General features: G+C 41.8%; 1 protein-coding gene across 2 annotated transcripts in view; it reads left to right on the top strand.

Annotated features, from left to right (window-relative positions):
* The window catches only part of xpo6 (exportin 6), a 109,058-nt gene that overhangs the window by 34,606 nt on the left and 59,460 nt on the right, over positions 1-14,992 (top strand). For both annotated transcript variants that reach the window (XM_020528600.2, XM_048609561.1), the window contains exons 6-8: positions 4,414-4,491; positions 6,313-6,766; positions 11,558-11,684. In XM_020528600.2, coding sequence (XP_020384189.2) covers positions 4,414-4,491; positions 6,313-6,766; positions 11,558-11,684 — 659 coding nt within the window. The remainder of the gene's footprint in view (positions 1-4,413; positions 4,492-6,312; positions 6,767-11,557; positions 11,685-14,992) is intronic.

A 14,992-nucleotide genomic window follows, 5' to 3' on the forward strand; every position in this document is an offset into this window, starting at 1 on the left:
CTGCCTTTGCCCCTCTTTCCTCTGATCAAGCATTTTGTCATCTGCCCTATTACCACCTTGCAGCTGGGTGTCAAGTTTTTGTTTGTTTGAGCCTTTTTGAAGCATATTGGGATGTTTCATAGGAACTGCTGTAGACCATTTACTTCTTTTTGAGTCTGTTCTGCCATTCACCTGAGGTAATGACTGATTTACACACTACACTGTATGCCTAACTTGTCCCATGTGCCTTCATGTCTTTTCTAACGTAATTAAACATTGTTTTCAAGTTAACAACTGGCCTGTGAGGGACGGAATTCCAAACATGAGAAGTGGAAGTAGTTTTTTTTCTCTACCTTTTTAGTGAAGCTGACAGACGTCTCCAAGGCAATTATTTCCATGAAATGGGTCCAGAACTGCTTGTAGTATTGTAGGTATGATCTATCCAGGACTTTGTATAAGCATGATTTATACCCCTCTTTATTTAATGCTCCAGGTCAGAAATCTCTCAACACCAGGTTATAGACCAGCAGGTTTACTTGAAAACACAAGCTTTCGGAGCGTAACCCATTCGTCAGAAGAAGTGAGAAAGAAGCACACGGAACACAGAATTTATAAGTAAAAGATCAAAGGGTCACACCACTGATGTGGGTGTATTAAACAAACCTAAGACGCTGTTAAATCTTTAATCAGTTAGAAGGTTTTAATTGATTAATATGTATATGTAAATCCCCGAATTCCTTTCAAGTCACTGCCCTGAGTGAACGAAAAGTCTTTAGTGTGAAGAAGTGAAATTTTAGGTCAGACAATGCATGTTAGATGTGAGGCCTTGTTTAAATTTATGGGGTGAATTTGTATTAGCAGATGCATTTTATTTTGTTCAATTTATAGACAATGTGGCATTACTGTAAATTCCTACTTTAGAAATAAAACCAGTCTGACTCCAAACCAAGACACACACAGATTCCAAACAAGGCCTCACACCTAACATGCATTGTCTGACCTAAAATGTCACCTCTTCTTTGCACTGAAAAAACCTTTAGTTCTCACAGGACAGTGACTTGAAAGGAATTCGGGGATTTACATATACATGTTAATCAATTAAAACCTTCAATCTGACTAAAGATTTAACAGCAGTTTAGGTTTGTTTACTACATCATCTGATATGTGACCCTTTGATCTTCTACTTGTACATTCTATGTTCTGTGTGCTTCTTTCTCACTTCACCTGATGAATGGGCTATGCTCCAAAACCTTGTTTTCAAATAAACCAGTTGGACTACACCTGGTGTCGTGTGATTTCTGACCTTGTCCACCCTAGTCCAACATTGGCAACTCCACATTTAATGCTCCAGGTATAAAGACTAGTATTTGTTTATGATCTATAATCTATGTACCTGGACCCACAAGCTTCTTTATACCTCCACCTTTTTCACCATTTGTAAACAACTTTGTTCTGGTTTACTTAAAGTCTGACGTGGGTAGCCTTCCATTTTCCTGTTGCAATCTAATTTGTACCTGTTCAATTAACCTATCAGCATCTCTTTGCAAATTTCTGTTCTGTCTACATTGCTTACAGTGCTGCCTATCCAAATTGTCCGAAGACAAAAAGATACATGGTCCTCTGTCCTGTTATCTTGAATAATGCAGTGAGTAGTTGAGGCCCCAGCCTGCACACAAAGGACACGACTGGCCCCAATCTGTTCTGATGAAAAGTCACCGGACTTGAAATGTTAACTCAGCTTTCTTCCCACAGTGTCAGACCTGCTGAGTTTCAACAGCAATTTATTGTTTATACTGTGTATAGTTTTTGGTTTCTTTTTCCTTTTTCCACACTAGCTGGTGCTAATACAGCCAAAATGCTAAATGCTTTCATTTTGAAATATAATTATTTGTATCTGTATAGTTCATATTGATTCAATGATTATATTAGTAACTCTGTGTAGATGCACAATGAATAACTGTTACCTTGCTAAATCAATGGTGACTATTATGACACAGCAATTAACCTTTGCCCCATTACATAAGCTGCAGCTTTGTATGGTTGGTAAAAGTAATATAATATTTTAAGTGTAATTGGAGTAAATGATAAATTTGTCAGTGCTGTAAATAAGTTGCAATAGTTGTCAAAATTGACATTTGATTTATCATGTATCTATTTATGTATTTTGTAATTATTTAGTTACAAATTTAGGCTCCTCCTCAATATCAAAATGCTTCACTGTGCACAGAAGTTAACTCTGTGGTTTTACTTCAGTGGGACAAACTTCCCATTTTGCAGTATTCTGCCGAGTGTCTATATAAGCAGGCCTATGGGGGAGAGCTGTGCCAGCATGGAAAATGTAAAATCTACAGAATTCTAGGAGGAGATTTCTTCTAGTTTGTGGTATTCAGCTATTTTCTAACTAATAGTCCTGCAATAGTCCAGAGCTTTGAATTTCTTTGAAGTGCAATTTGGAGATGTACACTACTGCTACTGAGCATCGGTGGAAGGAGTGGATGTGGTGCCAATCAAGCAAGCTGCTTTGTCCTTGGCGGTGTCAAGCTTCAAGTGTTGTTGGAGCTGCATCCACCCGGGGGTGACTTGTGCCTTGTAGATGGTGGACAGGTTTGAGGGAGTCAGGAGGTGAGTCAATCATTGCAAGATTCCTAGCCTCTGACCTGCTCTTGTAGCCTTTATTTAGATGGCTAGTCCAGCTCAATTTCTGTCAATGGTAACACCCAGGATGGTAATGGGGATTCGTTGATGGTAATGCCAGTGATGGTTAGATTGACTATCTCCAATAAGAGACATCGCTTGGCATAAATATTACTTGTTATTGATTTAATCCTCAATGCATATTACCAAGTCTTAGGATAGCTGCTTCCCTGTTTGGCTGTAGGATATTGTCCCAAGACATTTAAATCAACACATTTTCCAGGCTATTTTTGCCAACCTGATTTTCCTAACTTGTGTAGATTAAGGTCACCTGTGATTATTGCAGATATATTGCTTACGTGGCCCATCTAGCTTTTCCCTGTAAGCTCTGTCCTACAGTATTTACTGCCTGAGATACCTCTTATTTGAAAGTAGCCCATTGTAAAGGCGGTGTTTTCCCTGTCAACCTTTTGACTTCAATGTATGTGTTTGGGGCTATGAGACATCCTAGTGGTATTATCATTGGACTGTTAATCCAGATGCTGCCAGAAACGTCTGGGGACCCAGGTTCAAATCCAGCTATGGCAGATGGTGGAATATGAATTCAATAAAAATCTGGAATTAAGAGTTTGACCATGAATCCATTGTCAATTGTTGGAAAAACCCATCTGGTTCACTAATCCCTTTTAGGGAAGGAAGCTGCTGTCCTTACCTGGTCTGCCCTACATGTGACTCCAAGCCCACAGCAGTTGATTCTTAACTGCCCTCGGCAATTAGGGTTGGCAATAAATGCTGGCCTCGCCAGCAATGCTGCCCTCCTGTGAATGAATTGGAAATTGCCACTGTATTTGTGGCTGGTCCAATTCAGTTGCTGTCAATGGTAATCCCCAGGATGCAATTTGATCCTTTGTAACTGGCTTGTTCTTGTTCTTTTCTTTTTCTAAATGATGCAAAGATGGCTGTCCCCTAAATGTTACCTTCCTGACAGTTGATCCAGTTGGCCCACCTTGTTACTTAGAGCTAGGTCTAGCATGGTAATTTCTCATTGGACAGGCAACATACTGCTGTAGGAAGTTTTTCTGAAAACACTAAGAACTCTTGCCCTTCAATGTACTTTTTATGACGACAATCCATCTGTATCTAGGAACTTAGTTTTTCCTTAACTACATTACAATTTTTGCACTTCCTAGCAATTTCCTCGCAAGTTTGTTCCTCTGCATCCTTCCCACAAGTTTGTCTGGGGGCAGATAACAAAAAACAGCATTTTTGTTTTAAAAAGTGCATTTTTGAAAATTCCTTTAGCTCTGGCCTGAGATTCTGTCCTCAACCTCTCTGGGGTATCTTCTTTCTCCAGCACTGCATTACTTTCCTTAATATTGCAACCGCCCCCCTCCATTTTCTCCCATTCCTATCTTTCCTGAGCATCTTACAATCAAATATTTAACTTATTTCTTATGTACCAGCTATTTATTTTGATAAATAACCTTAATGAATGAATAATGAAGAGAACTTTACAAGAGATTGGTGCACAAATAGGAACTAATTTCCTCTGGAGATCTGAGATTCTATTATGGAGCCCTCCAGAAATAAAGTACTGCGTTTCCCTGTTAGTTCGGAGAATTTAAATGCAAGTTAAGACCCTGAAGTGTTAAGGTTTCACGTTCTATTCCTGTTCAAAGTTTGCTTCCAAGTGCAGCATGTGATCAAAAATCCAGCAGTGAGAATTTTGTGGAACTTCTTAATATTCTTAAGAACTACACCCAAGGCTTTGATTTTCTGAATTTTTTTTTTTCTTTGCAGGTATTTTAGAGACCATTTGGGATAAAAACAGTGTTACTGCTGCTACTCCACCTCCCTCTCCAACTTCTGGAGATAGTGGTAGGTTCTGCTGCTGTTTTAAAAATCTTGATTTGACTATCATCATTCTGGATTCTAATTAAACATGTCAATTTTGATTTGAAAGGTATTTATTCTGTACATATAACAATACAAATTAGGAGCAAGTCATTCAGACCCCCCTCATCTGCTCTGCCCCTCCATAAGCTCACAGCTGATCTGATTATGGTTTCAACTCCACATTCACCTACTTTTGACTCCCTTGTTACTTTCCTTGTATGAGAGAGTTGATGCTATTATGGAATTGAACACATCTATTTAAGTTTTTGGTGTTCTCAAACAATCAAGTAAGATCTAGAGCACAGTTTTCTGTCTGAATCTCTATACACTGTAATTCATCAGCTTATGTTGACATCAACCTTGCGTAACTTTATAACTGCGCCGTTCAGTGTTTGGCATTTGTCCTAGTTTCATTGACTTTGATCTCCATGTTTTTGAATTGTCAGTGATGGTCAGAAGTGTGCTGTTTAATTGTCACTGTAGTTAAACAATAAGATATGAACACTGTCCCTTTTTACAAAATATTATAAGCCCTTACATGCTTTACAGAAGATTGAAAGCACTGCTTGACGTTGTGTATTTGTGTGAGTACGGTGGACTGTCACTTTGTCTGATCATGTGACAATGATGTCATCAGCCATTTTGGGCATACAAACAGCTCTCTAATCTTGCCTGTGCAGTGAGCACCTTGATGTTAAACTCCTTTTAACCCTCTGGTCTCCTGATCCTCTTTGGAACCTAAAGCTCAGAATAAGAATTCAAACCAAGGATTTTATTTTGCATGAAAATAGCTACCTGAATTTTAGCTTTCCTTGTTCCTTGATTATGAAAATACTACACTTGTAAAATTTTGTAACCACTGTAGGTTCACTTCTCAACAAGCTGTTTCAGAGTAAACTGGCTTAGTCATTTTAAAGTGGAGGGTGTGAGGACAGCCCTGCAAAAAGAGATTCTCTTCTATAATCTGAAATTTCAGACTCTGTCCAGCATACAGTCATCCAAGATTGGTGCATTCTATGAAAAGCCTAGCCCATCCCAGTATTGGTGTAGTTAAACTTCCTGCTGTGCCAGTGGCATGTAACAGATGACCCTTCTGCCCTTAAAAGGAATAAGCTTGTTTTGAATTGGTACTGTGTAGTCTTCCTGTTGAATACCTAACATTTTAAGTTGTTGAGACCAAGTTCCAGCAACAAACTTATTTTACTGGAAAATCTAGTTTGAGGAAAATCTACTCTACATGTACCAAGAGATGTCTTTGTTTGATTTTTCCTTTCCTGTTCCCTTCCCTTAAGCATAGTTTTATCATGTAAATTGGGCAGTGCATGTATCCTAGATGTAGTGCAGTTAATTGGCTGCTGAAGAATGATTCGGTATCCGCTGCATGTACTGTCAGTTTGCATAACCCAAAACTATCAAGCTCAGACCTCTTTGTACAAGTTAAAATACTGCTGAAATTTATGTGTAACAAAATTGGGAAAGCACAAGCAAAATAGCAATGAGGGGATTGGAATTGTCCCCTGATGGATTACTGCACCTTTAGAATAATGTCCCCTACGCTTTTGAGTCTCTTCAGATGAATCTGTAAAGCCTGGACTTGTAGTGTCCGTAGAATTTGGCGATGGAAGCCTGAAATGCCTAAGGTAAAAACTAATAGCTGGAAAGAATATCTGTTGGGATGATATCAAACAGTTTTATGAAATAATGAAGTCTTCATTTTGCACTAGTGGCTAGTATATTTTGTTTTGTTTTCTGTATTTGAGTGCTAATAATGACATAAGACTCATGATTTTCTTTCCTTGTTAGGTGATTTGCTTAGTAGCCTACTGCAGACTCCCCAAGCTGCCAAATTATTAAATCAGCCAATCCCAATTTTAGATCCAGAAAGTGAGCACGTTTGTTTTCTGGCTTTGGACTGTCTGACTCATCTTTTCAGCTGGATCCCACTCTCTGCCAGCATCACCCCTGCTCTCCTGACTACCATCTTCCACTTTGCTCGTTTTGGCTGTGATACCCGTGCCAAGAAGCTAGTTGCTGTGAATGGAAATGGCCACAACAATAATATCATCCAGGAGCGAGGTAAACTGGGTGTGTTCGCCATGTCTTGCATTAATGAACTCATGTCTAAGAACTGTGTCCCTATGGAGTTTGAGGAGTATCTACTACGCATGTTTCAGCAGACGTTTTACTTACTACAGAAAATCACCAAAGACAACAACGCACACTCCATAAAAAGCCGTCTTGAAGAGCTAGAAGAAAGGTAAGCATTGTAGATGCCCTAGCATAGAGAATATGGTCTGGGGTTCTGTTCTGATATTACTTGGTACACTGTTTGGAAACAGGTTTAAAGTATGGACACGTCTGACTTGTTTGTGTTCTGCACGAATAGCAGATAATAACCCAAAGTGAAATTACAAGGAGACATGAATACAGTTTAATTTTTGTCTGTCTTAATACAGATATTCAGTTTGTTCATTGTAACACTAGAAGAAAAGTCTCCTATTTCATGAAATGTTCTAAAAAGGAATCCCATCTTGATTTCAGGTTTTGATGGTGGAGGAAAAAAAATTGTCAAGTTAACATCTTTAGTAATGTACTTTCACTTCTGTAATGCCTGTAAAGCCTGCTGGTCTGAGCTTGAGTCTGATTTATAATGCAGATAATTGTCTCTTAAACTTATCACAGTTTCCTTGATGGTCTGATTTAAGGTTTATCACTACTAGCAGCCCTCAAGAAACATCCAACCACAAATAAGAAATACAAGTTCAAACTGTAGCCAGAGTGCTGTCCAGCAGCTATACAATTTGGATCCTCCAAGACTAAAATTAGTATGGAAGAGTTATAGGTCAAGGAACTGGTGTGTAGTGTTGTACTCCACAAGACTTTCTACCTTTATCTAATAAGAATGAAATCTTGATGGCTTGGTGCAGAAGTACCATGTGCTCTGATACTGAGTAATACAAGGCTATGCAAAGCTGATACGTCTTACACAATGGATATGATGCCTGATTACAGAATGGGAGCAGAATTCTGGCTAATTCAGGTAGGAGTGACTAAATGTTGAAAGTTACTGTGAAGAAATCTGATTGAATGTTTGTGTTCACTGGTATGATTGTCCAGAATAGTGATCTCAAACTTTTTTTGATTGAAAGACTTTCCTTTTTCTTCAGTGCATGAGTAATCATTGACCCCACTTAAATGCAAAATGCACGTAAAGGTAAAGTAGCCGTAGTTTTGGCAGACTATCTGACTGCTTTCTCAGCTGACTGGTGATGGTTTAACCTGAGTGTCACCCCACCTTAGATGACTGGAGTTTGAGGAGGAGAGTCCTTTATAATAACCTCAGCGGGTAAGGAAATTGAACCCACGCTGATAGGATCATAAACCAGCAGTCCAACCAACTGACACAGCTTCTTCTCTCTCTCCGCCGCGCGCCCCCCCCCCCCACACTCCCCTGCTCCCCAAAATGCATGTAAAGGGTTTTTAAAAACACTTTGAAGAAAATGTTATTGCTTTCGTGCATTTGGTTGAGGATTACTTGAAGATAGTGGTCTTTATGCAGTTCTAAGCAGTCCCCAATTACACCCCTCAGCCAAGTGAGACAACCAGGTGACTGTGCTGCGCACATGGTGACCACACTCCACTGATGCTTTCCAGTGTGTTCCAAAAGACCATATGATGTAGAAGCTAAGTAGGCCAATAAGCTCATCAAGTCACCTCACCCATTCAATGACATCATGGCTGATTTGATAATCCTCACTCACTTCCTTGTATTTTCCCCACAACCCTTGATTCCCTTTTTACTGATTTGAAAGTCTCTCTTGCTTAGATTTGAATATACTTAATGATCCAGCTTTGACAGCCCTCTGCAGTAAAGCATCCCACAGATTCACTGCCCTCTAAGAAATTCCCTTTCATCTCTAACTTAAATGACCCTCTATTTTATTCTAAGATGATGTCCTCTGGTCCTAAATTCTACCACAAGAGAACAAACTTTCCACATTTATTCTGTCAATTTCCCCAAGAATCTTGTATGTTTCAAGAAGACTGCCTCTTGTACTTCTGAAATCCGATGAATAAAGGCCAGACTAATCCACCACTTCTAAGAAAACCTCCCCATACCCAGGATCAACCTAGGGAACCTTTTCTGGACTGTCTCAAACGCCAGTATATTTTTCCTTTTGGATAAGGCCAAGCCCTCTTGTTCATTCATGCAACATGGGCATTTGTGGCCGGCCAGCATTTATTGCCTGTCCCTGTTTGCTCTTGAAAGGCAATGGTGAGCTGCCTTCCTGAACCACCACAGTCCACCTGCTGTGGGTTGACCCACAATCTCATTAGGGAGGGAATTCCAGGATTTTGATTCTTCAATAATGAAGGAATGCCAATGTATTTCAAAGCCAGGAAATTGAGTGGCTTGGAGGAGAACTTGCAGGTGGTTGTGTTCAATCATCTGTGTACCAGGTATGACTGCAAACAATGGAAAGTTTACCCTCTGATTCCCATTGATTTTGGTTTTGCTAGGGCTTCTTAATGCCACACTGTCAAATTCACCCATGATGTCAAGGTGTCTCACTCTCCTTGCCTCTGGAATTCAACTCTCCATGTTTGAACCAAGGCTGTAACAAGGTCAGGAGCTGAGTGGCCCTAGTGAATCACAAAAACCAGGCAACACTGAGCAGGTTATTCCTAAGCAGGTGCTGCTTGCTAGTACTGATGATGGAGAACAGTGTGATAGGGTGGTAATTGGCCTGATTGGGTTTGTCTTACTTTTTGTGTATAGACATAGCTGGTCAATTTTCTACATGGTCAGCTAGATGTACTGGAAGAACTTGGCTAGTGGAGCGACAAGTTCTGGAGCACGAGTCTTTAGTACTAATGCTGGAATATTGTCAGGGCCGATTAGTCTTTGCAGTATCCAGCGTCTCTAACCGTTTCTTGATATCATGTAGAGTGAATCAAATTGGCTGAAGACTGGTATCTGTGATGCTGGGACCACTGGAGAAGAATAAGGTGGGATCATCTGCTTGGCACTTTTGGCTGAAGATTGCTGTGAATGCATTGATGTGTTGGGCTTTTCTGTGTCAAGGATGGGGATATTTGTGGAGCCCCTTTCTCCATTAAGTTTAATTGTCCACCACTATTCACAACTGGATGTGGCAGGATTGCAGAGCTTAGATCTGATGTGTTGGTTGTGGGATCACTTAGCTCTATCACTTGTTGCTTATGCTGTTTGGCATGCACATAGTCCTGTTTAGTAGCTTCATCAAGTTAACACCTTATTTATAGATATTGCCTGGTGCTGTTCCTGGCATGCCCCCTTGCACACTCCGTTGAGCCAGGGTTGATCCCCTGGCTTGATAGCAATGGTTAAATGGGGAATATGACAGGCCATGAGGTTGTAGATTGTGCTGGAATACAGTTCTGTTGTTTATGGCCCACAGCATTTCATAGTCCAGTCTCATGTTGCTAGATCTGTTTGAAGTCTGTCCCATTTAGCAAGGTGATAGTGCCACACAACACCACTGGAGTGTATTCTTAATGTGAAGGTGGGACCTTGTCTGCACAAGGCCTACGCGATGGTCACTTAAGCATGTCCATGACATTAACATTATGCAGGTGGCAGATTGGTGAGGATGAGGTCAATATGTTTTCCCTCTTGGTTCCTTCACCACCTACCACAGATCCAGTCTAGTAGCTATATCCTTTAGGACCTGACCAGCTCGATCAGTGGTGGACATTGAAATCCCCCATCCAGAGTACATTCTGCATCCTTACCACCTTCCAATGCTTCCTCCGAGCGTTGTTCAGCATGGAGTACTGATTTGTCAGCCGAGGGAGGATGGTATGTGGTAACCAGCAAAAGGTTTCCTTGCGCATGTTTAACTTGAAACCATGAGAGTTCAGGAAGTCTGGAGTCAAAGTTGAGGATTCCCAGCGTGCCTTCCTCTTGACTGTACACCACTTGTGGCTACCACTGTTGCATCTGTCCTGCTGGTAGGACAGGACATATCCAGGGATGTTGGTGTCTGCAACATTGTCTACAGGACACATTTATTATTCATTAATTCCATGAATGACTCTGTCAGGCTGTTGCTTGACCAATCTTGACAGCTGTTCCAATTTTGTCACTAGCCTGCAGTAATTAGTAAGGACTTTGCAGTGTTAACAGGGCTGTTTCTGACGTCTTTTTCTGGTGCATATGTCGAAGACAGAGACCTGCTGCCAAACTGGTTTTGTTTCATTGTTGAGACTTAGTAGCAAATAATACAACTGAGTGGCTTGCTAGGCCATTTCAGAGGGCCCCTGAAAATCAACCATATTGCAGTTTTTCTGAAGTCATGTTTAGGCTTAACCAGGTGAGGATGGCAGAATTTCTACCCTGAAGGACGGACGTTTAGTGAGCCAGATGGGTCTTTCTGACAATCAACAGTATTTAGGGGGCCTCTGGGAAATTCTGAATTCTAGATTTTAAAATTTGAATTTAAATTCTACTATTAGCCTGGTGGGAATTTTACCTGGGTCCCCAGAACATTTAGCTGAGTTCTTGCATTAATAGAGTAGTGACAATACCACTAAACCATTGCCTGCAATAAACCTGCTCTGTTCAATAAACATTCCTGGACCGCAGCTTAAGAACAACTAGTTTAGCAAGAGTGGATGAATGATTGATTGATTGCTATTGATGAGGTCTCTGTGTTGACAGCACTTGTGAATACTGCTGTGGCATATATCACCACCTTTGAGAGCACAGTAGGAATCATAGGGACAAGGTGAATGTGAACTGAGTTGAATCCTTGTGTAGATTTTTGTGTAAACATCCCTTGTCTGGATATTTTTTCTTGCCATGATTGATTCAGATATTAGTGAATAATTTTCTACCCTGTTGGTAATGGTTGCAGGACTTTATTTGATATCATATAAATTATCTGCATTTCTTGTACTAACATTTTATAGCTCCTCCTTTTGCATATATTTTAAAAATTTTGAGTTTTGGTCTGTAACCACTTTCTTGTTGAGTATCTGTATTCCTGATCTTTCCCTTTTCTAGCTATGTGGAAAAGTTTACTGACTTCCTGCGACTGTTTGTGAGTGTTCACCTGCGTCGGATTGAGTCCAACTCCCAGTTTCCAGTGGTGGAGTTTCTGGCTCTTCTTTTCAAATATACATTTCATCAGGTGAGATTGACTTTGTAGGAACCTAACTTGTGTGTATACAACCCAAAAGCTCCCATGCAGAGTGTAATGACTGACAGGAAGAATGTTCTGACACCACCTCAGTGTCTCCCCCACCCCCCACCACTTCCTCTGACCAAAAAAAAACAGATGCTGCTGTGAGGACAAGAAGCAAAAGAAAAGGGAGAGATCCAGTGAGCATCCTGGGAAGGTAAGTGAGGGTATTTGCAGTGATAAGTAAGGGTAAGAGTTTAATAAATTTTCCTAAACAGCATGACTGGGGATAGAAATGTCAGTCAATGGGGTTAAATGCTTCACTTGTGAGATGTGAGAGATCCACGACGCTTCCAGTGTCTTGGATGACTACATCTGCAGGAAGTGCAGCTAATTGCAGCCCCTCACAGACCGCATGGACAGGTTAGAGCGGCAGCTGGATGCACTTAGGAGCATGAGGTTGGTGGAAAGTGTCATAGACAATAGTTTTAAAGATGTGGTGACACCCCCAAGGTGCTGACAGCTAGAAGGGGCAGGCAGCCAGTGCAGGAATCCCCTGTGGTTGTCCCCCTCTCTAACAAGTATACCATTTTGGATACTGATGAGGGGGGAGGACTTATCTGGGGGTAACAGCAGCAGCAGCCAGACTGGTGGCACCATGGCTGGCACCCTTCTTGAGGGAAGCACAAAGACACCTAGAGCAATAGTTATAGGGGACTCAATAGTTAGGGGTACAGATGGGCACTTCTGTGGACATGAGACTTGGATGGTGTTGCTTTCCTGGTGCCAGGCTCCAGGATGTCTCTTGAATGGGCAGAAAGCTTTCTGAAGGGAGAGGGTGAACAGCCAGAGGTGGTGGAACATATTGGTGCTAATGACATAGGTAGGATGAGTGACGAGGACCTGCAGCAGTAGTTCAGGCAGTTAGGTAGAAAGTTAAAAAGCAAGATCTGGAAGGTTATAATCTCAGGATTACTCCCTGTGCCATGTGCCAGAAATAAGAGGATAGTACAGCTCAACATGTGGCTAAACAGGTGGTGTAGGAGGGAGGGTTTCAGATATCTGGGCCATTGGGACTTTTTCCAGGGCAGTTGGGACCTGTACAAGAAGGACGGGTTGCATCTAAACTGGAGGGGCACAAATATTCTGGCTGGGAGGTTTGCTGGTGTCATTCGGGAGGATTTAAACTAGCTAGGCAGTGGGGTAGGAACCAGCGCAAAGGTGAATGCGCTGAAAGGGCACTAGAGAATAGGGTTGGTAAGACTCGGAGCAGGCAGGGTGTGGTTGCTGATCAAAGCAGATCTGGTGGACTGAAGTGCATCTGTTTCGATCAAGAAGTGTAACAGGTAAGGCAGATGAATTTAGAGCTTGGATTAGTACTTGGAACTATGATGTTGCTATTACAGAGACTTGGTTAAGGGAGGTACAGGATTGGCAGCCGAACGTTCCAGGATACAGATGTTTCAGGTGGGAATGAGGTGGATATAAAAGGGATGGGGGGTGGGGGCGTTGCACTACTTAATGAGAATATCACAGCTGTACTGCGGGAGGACACCCTGGATGGCTCATACAGCGAGGCGATATGGGTAGAGCTCAGGAACAGGAAGGGTGCGATCGCAATGTTTGGGGTTTACTATAGGCCTCCCAACAGCCAGCGGGAGATAGAAGAACAGATATGTACGCAGATTTTGGCAAGATGTAAAAGTAACAGGGTTGTTGTTGTGGGTGATTTTAACTTCCCATGTATTGACTGGGACTGACTTAGTACTTGGGGCTCAGATGGGGCAGAGTTTAAGGAGCATCCAGGAGGGCGGCTTGAAACAGTATGTAGGTAGTCCAATTAGGAAAGGGGCCGTACTGGACCTAGTATTGGGGAATGAGCCCGGCTAGGTGGTTGACGTCTCGGTAGGGCAGCAGCTTGGGAGCAGTGATCAAAATTCAGTAAGCTTTAAGGTACTGATGGATAAAGATGGGTGTAGTTGTCAGGTGAAGGTGCTAAATTGGGGGAAAGCTAATTAAAACAACATTAGGCAGGAACTGAAGGATGTTTGAAGGCAAATCAACATATGGTAGGTGGGAGCTTTCAAGTGCAAGTTGCTCGGCACTCAGGACCGGCGCATTCCTTTTAAGGATGAAGGATAAGTATGGCAAGTTTAGGGAACCTTGGATAACGAGAGATTATTGTGAGCCTAATCAAAAAGAAAAAGGAAGTACTTATCAAGCCTAGGAGGCTGGGAACACACGAAGCAAGGTTGGAATACAAGGAAAGTCGAAAGAAACTTAAGGGAGTCAGGAGGGCTAAAAGGAGCTATGAAAAGTCATTGGCCAACAGGATTTAAGGAAAATCCCAAGGCTTCTAATACATGTATAAAGAGTAAGAGGGTAGCCAGGCAGAGGGTGAGCCCACTCCAGGACTGGGAAGGGAATTTGTGTGGAGCCAGAGGAAATGGGTGAGGTATTAAATGAGTGAGGTACTTAGCGTCAGTATTCACCATAGAGAAGGACTTGGTGGATGATGAGTCTGGGGAAGGGTGTGTAGATAGTTTGGGTCATGTTGAGATCAAAAGGGAGGAGGTATTTGGGGTCTTCAAAAATATTTAAGGTCGAGATATCCTCAGGGCCTGATGGGATATACCCCAGGATAATTTGAGAGGCACGGGAGGAAATTGCTGGGATCTTGAGGGAAATCTTTGTATCCTCACTGGCTACAGGGGAGCTCCCAGAGGATTGGCGAATAGCCAATGTTGTTCCTTTGTTTAAGAAAGGTGGCAAGGATAATCCAGCTAATTACAGGCTGGTGAGCCTTGCGTCAGTAGTAGGGAAATTATTGGAGAGGATTCTTCAAGACAGGATTTACTCCCACCTGGAAATCAATGGGCGTATTAGCAAAAGGCAACATGGTTTTGTGAAGGGGAGGTCATGCCTCACTAACTTGTTTTTTGAGGAAGTGACGAAGATGATTGAGGGTAGGGCAATGGATGTTGTCTACGTGGACTCCAGTAAGGCCTTTGACAAGGTCCCTAATGGCAGGTTGATACAGAAGGTAAAGCCACATGGGGTCAGAGGTGAGCTTGCAAGATGGATAAAAAACTGGCTCGGTCATAGAAGACAGAGGGTAGCAGTGGAAGAGTGTTTCTGAATGGAGAGCTGTGACGAATGATGTTCCTCAGGGATCAGTGTTGGAACCTTTGCTGTTTGTAATATAAATAATTTGGAGGAGAATGTAACTGGCCTGATTTATAAGTTTGCCGATGACAAAGTTTGGTGGAATTGCGGATAGTGATGAGGGCTGTCAAAGGATGCAACAGGCTATAAAT

The sequence above is a fragment of the Rhincodon typus genome, chromosome 21 (genome assembly GCF_021869965.1).
Source record: "Rhincodon typus isolate 14 chromosome 21, sRhiTyp1.1, whole genome shotgun sequence".
Taxonomy (NCBI): domain Eukaryota; kingdom Metazoa; phylum Chordata; class Chondrichthyes; order Orectolobiformes; family Rhincodontidae; genus Rhincodon; species Rhincodon typus.